This window comes from Larus michahellis, chromosome 9 (genome assembly GCF_964199755.1).
Source record: "Larus michahellis chromosome 9, bLarMic1.1, whole genome shotgun sequence".
NCBI lineage: Eukaryota > Metazoa > Chordata > Aves > Charadriiformes > Laridae > Larus > Larus michahellis.
This window is the reverse complement of record NC_133904.1, coordinates 10761001-10773493: the sequence shown is the minus strand read 5'-3', so window position 1 is coordinate 10773493 and position 12493 is coordinate 10761001. Positions and strand designations below refer to the sequence as shown.

Genomic DNA, 12493 nt, shown 5'->3' with positions numbered 1-12493 from the left:
AGCTTTCTTCCTTGCATATGATCCAGTTCCAGCTTTCAACGTGTTTCCATCACTGATCTTAGTCCTTTTATTGGTGATTTGATTTATGAAGTATAAACACATAATTCTTCAGAACCCAAATGACTGCCCTATACCAATGTGTATAAGACACACGATAGTGAAAAAAAATCATAGTGCAGTACTGTGATAGAACATGATAATACTGTTAATCATAAAACTATTTATTTGGACTTGCTTAAATCGTGAGCATAATTGGACTGAAATCAGTTCATCTAGATTTCCCAAAATCAGGTAAAGATACACAAAGAAAATACTAAATATCTCATATAGAAAGCATAATCATTGCATGTACAATTTCTATAAAAAATTTGTTTCCTGTGTATTTGTAACAAGTAATTCTTTGAAGAGCAGTGAGACTGAAGCCAGGCTGCCTAGAGATTTCTGCATCTTGGCTGACATTTCTTAACAGAGTTTTTTTTCTGTTATCTGTATATACACTTTCATAGTTTTCTGCCATTTTCCCCCCTCAGACTGCCTCTGCACTTTGGCAGTGAAAACAGGCTGTTTAGCTTTAAAAATCAGATAGCAGGATCAAAACCTGCAGTGGATGGATGTTAACTTTTTGAGCCTGATTCTCTCTTCCTCACCATCTACCTTAGAAACTCCAAAAAAAAAAATCATCTGTGAAATCTTGTTGTGAATTTTGATTGAATTTGCATACCGGGTTTAAAAATTACTCCGGTGGGGAGGACACACGCTTGGTGTGTCAGTGTGTCCAAAGCTTTGTTTCCTTTGGAGGAAACACTCTTCCATCAGCTTTGTTTCCTTTGGAAATAAGGCTGAAAAAGCACTATCAGGGATATTAGGAAACAGAGTCTAATGACCTGGTTTTTATGCCTGAGTGATTTCAAGTATGTGTACAGAAAAAGTGCAAGGTTACTTCTTGTTAATTGCAATCAGAAATTACAGTGTGACCTTTATACTCTCCTCAGATCTGAATGAAGGAAAAGTAATGATGACTAAAGCTAAAACCAGGTTTTCAGAAATGCCTAGGTGTCATGGGATGCTATCTTATGACTTGGGTAGCAAAACATAAAGAAAAAGATCTTTTTACCAGATTACTCAAAGTATTGCTGAGATTAAAAACTGGACTGATGAGCTAATTATTGAGATTATTATAGCATTATTTGCTTACTATGAAAAAGGAGTTATGATCAAAAGATACTTGCTGTTTCACAAATACAATCATTTGATTTGCAGGAAATCTGAGAATTAAATGTACAACACATATGCTTGAGAGGGAGCATAATGAAATTTAGGAAGTCAAGGAAACTAGAATGCACAATCAAAAAAATAATAGATGCCATGTAAGATGCATTATTCCTACAAAAATTGGCAAATCTTTATTAGCCTTGCAATAAACCTGGTTTTGCTTTGGTTCTTCTTCAAGCTATTACTTTAAATGCTTTTAAAATCAGAATTTGCATTATTTAATTTGCTTTCAGTCTTATTTAAGGAAAAAATTAACAAGTAGGATTCCAATTATTTCACCAGGGCAATTGAAATACTGCATTTAAGTATTATGACACAACAGCTACTTCCTTTGGAATAGGATTAATATTTGACTCAGAAAATTCTGGAGTAAGCTGGCGGAAGAATTTGTGACCATGAGAATCTGTGTTTACATAGACATAACCTGGAGGAGATGGATAATTTGCTGGGCAGATCTCTTGTTTCTTTGGAGTATATTCTATGCCATACATAGTTTCACCTTGAAAAGGAGCTGAATTAAGAACTATAGCACGTGCAGGTTTGAAACTTTGAGCTGGAATGATCTGATGTGGTATGTAATGAGATCTGAAGGTAGTTAAATCATAAAATTTTCCTGTGGGTTTTGGAATTTCTTGTTGCTTTTTAATTATCTCTTGCCGACAGCTGCCCCAAGCTTTAAAGTCTTCTTTTGTAGTAGTAGTCCCTTGAAAAGGGGCATTGGTTCTTCTTCCATTAGAAACTGGTCTTATGGGGACAGCAGGAGAAATCTCATGCTTAACGTAATCAAGATGGCTTGTGGAGTTAAAATCCATGTTGCCTGGGGGTGGAACGTACTCTTTTGTTTTGCGGACCTCACGCAAGGAGACCAACCATGGCTGAAAACGATCCTGGAATTCAGTGACTCCATTAAAATGAACATTGGATCCTACTTTTGCATTTTCAGGCTTGCAGCTTTTTGCAAGTTGCCCAGGTAGCCCTTTAAAATCATTCCGATGGGTTGTGAGATCTTCAAAGGGTTGGTTGCTTGGCTTGTACTCTTCTTTTGATCTTATGAATTTTGGTTCCAGTTGATGAGCAATATAAGAAGTGCGATGGCTAGTAGCACCATCGAAAGGCACATCTGAAAGCTTGGCTACATAAGGAGGTTTAAAACTTTGTCTGGGATTCAGTTCCCTAGGAACAAAGTCATCTTGAAATGTAGTAGCGTTTCCAAACTTTGCTGTAGGTGGGTGGTACATATGCTCCACCTTACTAGTTTCCCTTCTTTGAACTTCCCATGACCTATAGTCATCTTTAAGGCAAAAACAAAACTTCACCATACAAGTGTTATTACTTAAGACCATTCCTTTAAAAGTAAGCCAAATTCTTCTGGTATTAAATCTTGCAAAACAAAGAAAATGGATGTAAGCGAGAATGATAATGTTATTTGCATGTTTGTGATATGACAAAACTGTCTTCTATTATTGGTGTGACAAAAACAGACAAAAAAATTGTACATGATGCCGTATTTTGACTGTTTCCTCAAGGGAAAAGTGAATATTGCATACACATATTTAGTGTGCGTTCTATACAGAAAATAGTCATATACAATAGCCTACATTTTACTTAGAAGTTTATGCAAATATAAAAGATTGAAAGGAACCCCATAGGTCAATGGGTCATGTTCACTACTGATTGGGAGAATTCTCTCTCATAATTTCCATATCAACATTACATCATCTTAAAGCTTGTTGGGATCTTTTTTTCTTTGCTTCTGGGTTTTTTAGTAATAGACCCTTCTGCTATAGTTACGAAACTTATTGTCCAGTCTAAACTTCTTCACAGGCAATTGAAATCAATTTGTTGTCTTGCAATCACTGTATTTCAGCTTCAGTGTTTTTTCACTCCTTGATCCTCACTCCCTGTTGAACTGCTGAATACATTTTAAGTGAAGCAATTGCATGCTATCTTAGTTGTATGCTGAGACTAGCCTAAATTATTCATTATTTGCTAGCTTACTACTTACGTGTAGGCTAAATAGAAATACTTAAATTTCCTTTTAAATTATTTACAATCAATAAATATAATGTATTTATATAAATGCATTTCTATCTAGCATAGGCCTAAGCCTAAAGAAGCTAGAGAAATATGTCTGGGGTTTTTTTGAAGAGCCTTTTTTCCCAAATTTTATCCTTCCAACTCTTTCTGTCACTGCGCTCTCCCCTCTGCTCATTTTGCACCAAGCATTCTAACTTCCTGTTTCAATAGTTGTATCTGATTTTCGTTATTTCAGCTATCTTTTTGATATCACCGGCACACATCACCAGGAACACACTGACTTTCATTACTCTAGTAGATTATATCTCATAATTTATTTCTACTTATTGTTCACTGGGGCTACAATGCAGTACACATAATAAATTCATTAACACAGTTTATGTATAACATTTTCTACTTGTATAAATATATCAAGGTCGCTTGCCAAAAAAACTTAAAAGGGGATTTACTGTCTTTATGCTGACCATCATAATCGAATAATTTGTGTCAAACCAGATCATTACTAGGATGATATGCAAGCTATACAGTACAAAAGAAAGAAATCTAAAATCAACTTTTGACCTAGTCTGTGGAAAAATGTGTTACATGAGCTAAAACCATCTGAAAGATATACTGGCACTTTAATTGCAAACAATTTTTGCCTGAGATATCCTAACCAAGTGTATGTTAGAATTTCTCTCCTTCTAGCCAGGAAAACCTTAGAGAAGGCTTTTTGTTTAGAAACAATAAATGTCACCTCTAAACAAGTGGAGTGCTAAACATCTTATGGCATTATCACCTGCTTTCTAGTATGTCTTACTCTCTGGCCCAAACTAAGAAATCCAGTTTCTAATATAGATAATTCGGAATACTACCTTCATCTTGCTTATTCCTCTTTCTAAAGGCAGCATATATTATTACCTTGATAGGTTGGTATGGTATCCAGTTTTCCTCCTGTAGTGTGTTTTCTCTCTAGAGGTCTTACTAATGTCACTGGTTGTATTTTATGAGCATTATAATCTTTCTGGTATGTGGTTCCCAGTTCTATCTCTCCCGTCTTTGGTTTATGTTCTTCTTGTATTCGAAAAGGACGCTTCACAATATCATATGGTAAATAATCAGATCTGAATTGGGGAAAAAGGAAACTCTGGTTAAAAAACTTTTTTTTCTGATGGAGTCTCTTTTATATTTTTTCCTTTATATGGAAAAACAGCAACTTATAATGTTTATGCTAAAAAATCTATCTGATAACATATGTTAGAGGGATAGCAAGGCAGAAGGAAAACCGCAGTACATAAATCTAGGGTCTCTGATGTGTGATAGAGCCTTTATTCAAAGGTAGCTGGTGAAGCAACTTTTTCAATACTCTGAGTGTCATTCCCAGTTTAAAAATATTCTTTAAAATGCCTGAAAGGAGACTAGAAATAGTTGCTGTGATTTTACAAAGAAATGATCCAGAAAGCAGAAATCAAACTACAACAAGTGACAGCATTTACTAATTGCATGAGGAGAATGGAATATAATCAGAAACAGCATTTCAATGGTTTTATATTGGTACATTACATTAAAAAGGTGTATATTACATATGTAGGTGTTTAAACAGTATATGCAGTACACAAGCAATCTTGCAGAAGAGCATTTGGCCTTTCTATGTATGTCCCTTTTGTTTTTTTATAAACAAATAAAGAAGTTTCACCTGTTGCCCTTATAGCTTAAAAGAAAAGCAAAAATGGAAAACATAAAAGTTTATGCTCCTGTCACATTATTAATAATGAATGAGTGATGCCTTTTTCTAATTCTTCGAAAGATGCTCTTTAATTTTGTAAGCTTAACATCAGACTCTGTGCACTGACAGGACAGACCTACTGAACCCCTTTACAGTTGGCTTTCTTCAAACTCGAAATAATTTTGAACTGTCTGATTAAAAAAATAAATCCCTGTTCCTTTTTCTTAAGGTTTCATTTTCCCACTATCTCAAATTCCACACGTATTACAGAAAGTTCCCCAGCTTGCCAGATTTTTCAGGATCTATGAGACCTGGATTTCCGAAACAGGCTCAAAACAATGACAAAAATTTTAGATTATCTTTACAGGTTAAAGGATGCTTTAAAGAATGCAAGTCTTTTCAAATGTGTGCTTCGCTATTTTTTATGACCTTTTTGTGGTAACTGTATTTCTACACACAAAATTTATACTTTTAAATATGCTAAAAGTGTAAAGGATGCAACAATTGCATTTTGAAAGTGATTGCAAGACAACATTCAGTCCCCCCTTAAATGAGAAAGTGTGAGAAGCTTTATAGAGTGATTGTAAAACACATTGCTTCAAAATGTTTACTTAAATGTTGTAATTCCTTCCATTTTCCCACGATGCACTTGGTACTCTTGTTTCGGCTTAAGGCTCCGGGGAGGAGAGATGTTGCTATACTTGGGGTATTTTTCCACATACTCTGTTGTGAGGCACGGCTGTTGTCCATTATCATAAATCCTTGTGGGTTTATGAGGGCAGCGATGGCGCCTGGGTAAAACACATCAGATGAGATCATCTTGAATAGTTTCATTTAAGGGGAAAACCCATGCCCTATCTACTGGGAGAAGACTGAACAATGTCAGTAGCTTGTGTTTAAGAACTTTTCTGAGTGATAAAACCACAAAATATTGTGCTGATGGCATAGGTCCCAGAGCACAGTACACTAATACAGTAATAAAGAGTATCAGTATGCGAGTTAGTCCTTAGTACAGAATACAAAGGATGGATGGAGTTGATCTCAGTCCTCTAAATGATGCTACCACCAAGATGCACTTTTTTCTCTTTTTTTAATCTTTAATGATATTGCTAGTCTTATCTTATAGAAAATAAATAAATATGTTTCATTTCTATTCTCATATTGTCCCTTTTTTACTGTTTTCCCTCATCTCTCGTCTTTTTACGCTTTTGCTCACGTGTTTTCACTGCAACTCAATTAACCCTTTTTGAGTAAAATTTTAGTGGTGTGCAATCTCATGTGCACTTCTTGTGCTCTGCATGACGTTTCTGACTTTTCAACCACTCCCCCCCATTTCACCCCCCGCCCAAGGGCTGACTAAATCCTCCATCCCAAAACTATGTCTAGAAGTATTGACATCTGCTTTTCTTAATAGGTTTTATTTCAATTACACCTACTTGTCATGGATGCCTATTTTGATGACACCATTGTGTTAAAAGGTGTTAAGAGGTATATCATGACAATTTATTGCTTAGACCTTGTTATTTTGTGTAAATTACACATGAAATTAAAACGTTCATGTTAAGATTTTCAAAGCAATATAGAAAATGTTAGATTCCTTCTAATTTGCATAACATGTCTCTGGTAGTTGTTTCAACCATAATTTTGAAATTTTATTTTGGCTAACATGCAATTATTATTTAATATCTCCTTTAAGAACATATATAATGAAAGGTGCTCCTCCTACTTGTGGCTGACAACTTGCAACGTTGGTTCAGACACAAGCAAAGGGAAATAATAAGAAATAAAGCATCATTTTTAAAATAAATGAATCTTGTAAAATTCTGTACATTAAACCCAAATATAACTAAAGAACAAGAAGGATAAAAGGGTACAGCTCTTGCTGGGTACAAATAAATTCCAGTTTCAGGAAGCTAGATATCCAAGGAATAGTTCAAAGGTCTGTAGAGAAATTTAGCTAGCATTGAATACCAAGAAGGAAAAAATAAATTAAAGCAAGGTAAAATAGAACACAGAAACAGACACGAACTACCCCTGCTGGGAAAAGTAGCACAAAAAAACCCCAAACCACTAAAAGAAGTTATCTGGAACTGGAGATCCCTAAAGCTGGTATTAGTTTGGGCTGCCTGACTTTGACAGCTCTGTAGTTCGATAAATGAGAAATTAAGCAGCCCTGTTTAAGAAGCCAGATCCTTTCAAAGCCTCAGGTTCTTACTCCTTTTCAGTCAAGTCAAGGGATAGTCAAGTAACAACTGAGATGTATTCAGAACTCAGCAGGGAAAGGAAAAAAGGAAGAGGCGGGAAAGGACAGGAAAGGTGGTCAGAAAACAAGGAGGTGAGTGTGTGCTACTTCTCAGCACAGTGCTTGCCTGCCACTATGTTTTTCATGAAATTCAGTTTTTACCTTACTAATATGTTTTTCAGTAAATATAAACAGCACATGATGTGTCATGTAGCATCTAAAAATAAGCAGAAACTAAAACAATTGAGTATACCCTTTGAAAGCTAGTTGAAATATAGGGGATCAAATTATAATGTTCTTCACATATTTTAGGCATACAATTCAAAGGAGTTTGAAACAATATTCATCTACAAAACCTTCATTTTGACAATATTCAGTTTGCCATAAACTAGTCCAGAAGACCAACCACCAAACAAAACATCTTTTCTATTCTGGTATCACCACCAGTCTTCAAAGGCTTAACTCTCACTATTTTCTAAGCAATATTGTCAGTATATCCCCCACATTGCTAAATGGTCATGCTATAAACAGAAATAGATACTAGAAAAATAATTACTTGCAGAGTAAGCCTGTAGTTCTTGGTAGATTCAACACAGAGGTGAAAGTAATCTAATGTATCTCTCCAAGGAAAGAAGTTTTTGTAATTGCATTAGAATTCATTGCTGAATCAGAAATGTCCTTGATCCCAGTCATTTTTAGCATATGAAATAATGAACAGCCTCTAACTATGCACAAAATTAATTGTATTCAGATGAGACTGTTCAGGAAGAGCCTACATCTTACTCTGTGCTGTGAAAGAACTTTCCATGGGCCTAAAAGGCAATGTAAAGTTACCTTAATATAAATGTGAATTTGATGTGGAGAAGAGATTAGGGGTTTTTTTGGTTAACCGATAAATCTATTTTTGGATGTTGTCCAATTGCTAAACCAAAATTTTTCATTTAGATAACAACTGTATAAAAATGATTACATAGGGCATCACTGCTCTTTAGAGAGACGATGCTAAGAATCATCAATTGGATAAGACAGATTACAGCTCTGATAAATGAAATATGTTGCTTACAATTTGGCCAGAACTCCTTGAGTCACTGATTATTTTAAACTTGTTACTTGTAGGTATCTTAACTTCCACCCCAGAGTTAGTGATAATTCAAATGAATTTGGTGAGAATATGCCTTCCCCCATGACTGACTGATGTCTGCTTTGATGGATTATTATTCTTTCCCGGCTTAAGGGAGGCTATCTTGTGGCTTGCGTAAGGTCTGAAAAGAATCTCAGCTAAATAAAATTGACAGTATACAGACTCTCTAGTACCAAACGCTGTTGGTCTGATTATTTTAACAGAATGATGCTGAATTTCACTTACTTAGGATCTGGCATACACACAGTGGTTTTTCATATGGCATAGCAAGACAGTTGAAATTTTCCCACAAAGTATTTTCCTCTCAGAGAACTGGACTAATAATGAGAAAAGTTTAATGGTTTTCAATAGTTCAAATGCTTTCTTAGTAAAGAACTTACTTATTTTAAAAACAAAGCAACAAAAAAACTCCTCAAAGTTGTTGGTTTTTTAACTGCTAGTGCACAGGCTATGGTCTGAATGACAGAAATTACATATGGACACTGTATTTTTGGGAGTCATCTGCTTTCCTAGTGTTGACAGACTTAATAGGTTTTTTGGGCTTTGCATGTATTTACATGTGATCAGTATGAAGGCTTAAATAGCCCATATTTTAGAGAAATCTTCCTCTTTCCTCTTAACTTAAATTTATTCAGGAATCTAGATTTTTACGATAATGATAACAAAAGTGCAATAAATGGGGAATGGCTGACAGATTGAGAAAAAGATAAAGCAGTAGTTTATTTTTATATCTCGAAACTAAACTTCTATGCTTTTATATGCTGTGATTATCTTTTATGGTAGACAAACACTATTCCTGAGTGCAGAGAGTTCATCTACCTCAGAGGCTTTATTCTCACTTTGGAGGTCAGATTTAACATCCTGTATTTGCTCTTAGACATTTCTATTGAGCCAGTGATCTGAAGCCTGACTGTACTTGCTAGCAGGGGGTAATTTTCTCTTGCATTAAGTTAACGCATTTGGAATCTATGGGAAATAAAAAAATAAAAATATTTCCTTCTCAGTATGGATCAATCCCAAGTAAGACTAGCTCATAGTTTCTCCACATTAAAAATATACCACTTCTATAATAAGAAATGAATCTGGAATATCTTAGCAAACAATGCAGAATCCAGCCATTACTCTGTACAATGCACTTTTGAGAACATTTTTATGGTTTATTAAAAAAAAAAACCTCCAACCAAACTTACAAACTACCATAGCAGCTTGACAATGATCATCATACTGCCTTAGTATCATCTTATGCTACCGCAAAGGTCTTAAGCTCAAAAGTCTAGAAATTATGTCAATTATTAAAAATGGAGAAGTTCCCAGCATTGGACCTAATTTGCAAACTGATCTTTGAGCATGATCAGCTGGGTACACTTTTAGTGGGTTTTGGCATTACAATTATTTGTTGATTTCGAAAAAGATCACCTAATAGGCACATAGAGTGATTCAGTCTAATAAGAAGGAATTGATTCAAAATATTCTTTAAAATCTTGCAACAATTATTTGATTAAGAGCCCAAGACTGCAGCCCCTAAGTATGAACACTGGCACTCAGATGTGAGCCTTTAGTGAGTGAATTGTGTATATCACAACATAAAAAAAGGTCATTCTGGAATTTTGGAGGCTCTTCTAACTTCCCTGTAAAGAGAAAGAAGAATAAAGTTCTGTCTTACTGACCTTCCTTCCCTGTACTTGTAAATTTTTTCTAATTTTTTTTTCTTCTGTGAACAGCTAAGAAAAATTGTTTCCTTCTATTTTATTATTTAAAATTAAACAGCAATTATATGTCCACAAATTTTCCTGCAAATAGCTAAATGGTAAGGTCTACAAAATATTATATCTTTTTCTTCAATTTGAAATCTCTTCTAAGATGTGTATGCATTGTGATATCCAGGTAACACTGCCAAGAGACCAGTCTTCCCCTAAAAACAAAAACACTATAGCTACACTGAAGCAAACACAATGTGCTGCCTAAACCAATAATGGCTTAAGATTTTATTGACTGTAAAAACTTCAGCGATGTTTATTTTAAACCATAAGTTTTGTGCATGTTTTATTCAATTATTCATATTATTAAACTGGGTTGTTGAATTGAGAATTTTCAGTTGAGTTGAACCTCATTTTCTGCTGTGAGACTGTGTTATCTCACCATCTTTATAGTTGAGCCTGAGCCAGGTCTGATGTCTCATTGTGAAAACAATGTGTTCCAACTCTTCATTAATCTAGGACTTCTGAAACAAATTTATGGGGCAAACTACACCCACAGTCTTGGCCAAAAAGAACATGCCTGTCTACAGATTAAAAAAAAAAAAAAAAAGGGGGGGCTGATGAACAGATAGACGGACTTCCCATAGAGAAGCACATAAGGGGTGCGTCTGCTATACAAACCTCAACATGAAACCTGTAGTTCATGGAGCGTTTGCAGCCACAGGGTTGGCCCTGTACTTCCAATAGATGGTGATCACGCTCATGATCTTAAGATATATCTCCTTGTATGTAGTTTTTAGGCTTTTTTTTTTAATATTAAAGACTGAATCTTTGACTCCTAGGATGAGACTCCTAGGATGATTATTTTTCTGCGTTTTTTTTAAGTAGAGAAGAAATTGAAAGTATTAACAGTACTGAATCCAGACCTATAAACATATACCTGAATTTTGCAAGGTTTAAATCCCTTATGATTTTGGGAAACCTGACTTGTGAATTTTTTTACCTATGGCATCGATAATATTGCTTATAGACCCGTAAAAGTAATTTTAAACAAAAAAACCTGCCTGCTGTACTCTCTTATGCCAGCCTTGCTGTGCTTGCCCAGGTTTCTGTCAAGGCTGATTTAGCCAGAACTCTTCGGAGGGTTCCTCGGTGTGGTCTCTCCCTCTCGCTCGCTCTCTCCACACAGCAGCCTTGGCTCTGCTTCGTGGAAAAGCCTGATCTAGGTTAAGTGTAGGTGGCTCTTAAAGACTGTCCCCATTCTTTCCTATGTTAATGCATTTAAGATTTGCTTTTCCCCCTGCTTGATTTAAAGATAAAAATACTACTTCACATTTAGCGAGAAGACCCCTTTTAGTAAAAACGGGAACCCAGAAACTGTCGAAATGGGAATGTTACCCAGTTTCTGCCTCCCCACTGCTAAAAATACTAGCCATGGGGTTGCCCGCGCCACCCGGGAGAGGGATAAGATGAGGGGCTTTTTTGTGGGGGTGGCCGTAGGGCGGTGCTGAGGGGGGGCCGCCGCCATCTTCCTGGGGGGACGCCCTCCCGGGGCCCCCGACTCTCGCCTCACTCCCCGAAGACAGCGGGGACCCGCGGGGGCTGCTTACCCGCAGGTACAAATCGCACACAGACACCGAGGCGCCCTCATGCTCCCCGCCGCCGTCGCCGCCGCCGTGACTAAGGGAGCGCTCCGTCGCCTGGCAACGGCGGCGTCCTCGCGCCCAGCGGCCCCCGCCGGCTTCCGTCCGGCGTCACGCAGGGGGGCGGAGGGAGGAACCGGCGCTGGCTTCCGGGTACGGGCGGCGCGGCGTCGGGAGGCAGCGACGGTGGGGTGCTCCCTCCCCGTGAGGGGATGGGCGGCGGCGCGGCCCCCCCCCTTCTCCGCCTCAGCACCGGCCCTGAGGGCGCCCCTTCACGGAGGTCCTCGGCCTGGAAACCATAGGGGAGGCCTGCGGCCCCCCTCTCCCCCGGGGCACCGGTCCCGGTGGCGGCCGTGCGGAGCTGAGGCGTTGGAGGGCCGGGGGGAGCGCGGCGGGGGGCGGCGGGGAGGCGAAAGGCGGGGACGGGGCGGGAGGTGCCCCCAGCGGCCCGAGTGTAAAGCGGGAGGTTGTGCCTCTGCCGGGCACCGTCGGGTGCGGAGGGCCGAGGCGGCTCGGCGTTCGTGCGGAACGGAAAACTGACAAAAAACCCCAACCCCCCGGGTTCTTGTTCAACATAGAAACGTGCCCCGTGGTTTGTGCGTTTCTGGTGTCCGAGGTGTCCTGCGAACGGTGTCTGAGGAACGTGACAGGCTCCACGTGTCAGAGGAGGTTTCCCTAATGAGGAGCTCTGACCAAAGCTTACGTAATTAAAAAAAAAAAAAAAAAAAACCAAAAAACAACCAAAACAAAAACCTG

The 12493-nt window shown here is 37.9% G+C and overlaps 2 protein-coding genes across 5 annotated transcripts in view; one reads left to right on the top strand and one right to left on the bottom strand.

The window, feature by feature from the left end:
- Positions 1–207: 207 nt before the first annotated feature.
- On the bottom strand, positions 208–11868 carry SAXO2 (stabilizer of axonemal microtubules 2). 2 transcript variants are annotated; one of them, XM_074600818.1, is made up of 4 exons: positions 11705–11868; positions 5626–5805; positions 4210–4412; positions 208–2563 (listed from the first exon to the last, which is right to left on the bottom strand). In XM_074600818.1, exons 1-4 carry the CDS (start codon positions 11743–11745, stop codon positions 1581–1583), a joined length of 1407 nt encoding a protein of 468 aa, XP_074456919.1. In that variant the 5' UTR covers positions 11746–11868; the 3' UTR covers positions 208–1580. The 2 variants fall into 2 exon arrangements, with proteins under 2 accessions (XP_074456919.1, XP_074456918.1); XM_074600817.1 differs by having other exon boundaries at positions 5737–5805.
- Positions 11601–12493, top strand: part of EFL1 (elongation factor like GTPase 1) — an 83176-nt gene continuing 82283 nt past the window's right edge. Inside the window, exon 1 of one of the 3 annotated variants that reach the window (XM_074600813.1) lies at positions 11601–11890. The gene's annotated coding sequence lies outside the window, so the exon portion shown is untranslated. Of the gene's footprint in view, positions 11924–12187; positions 12441–12493 lie in introns of those variants that run through there. The other 2 variants (XM_074600812.1, XM_074600814.1) reach the window with 2 other exon arrangements.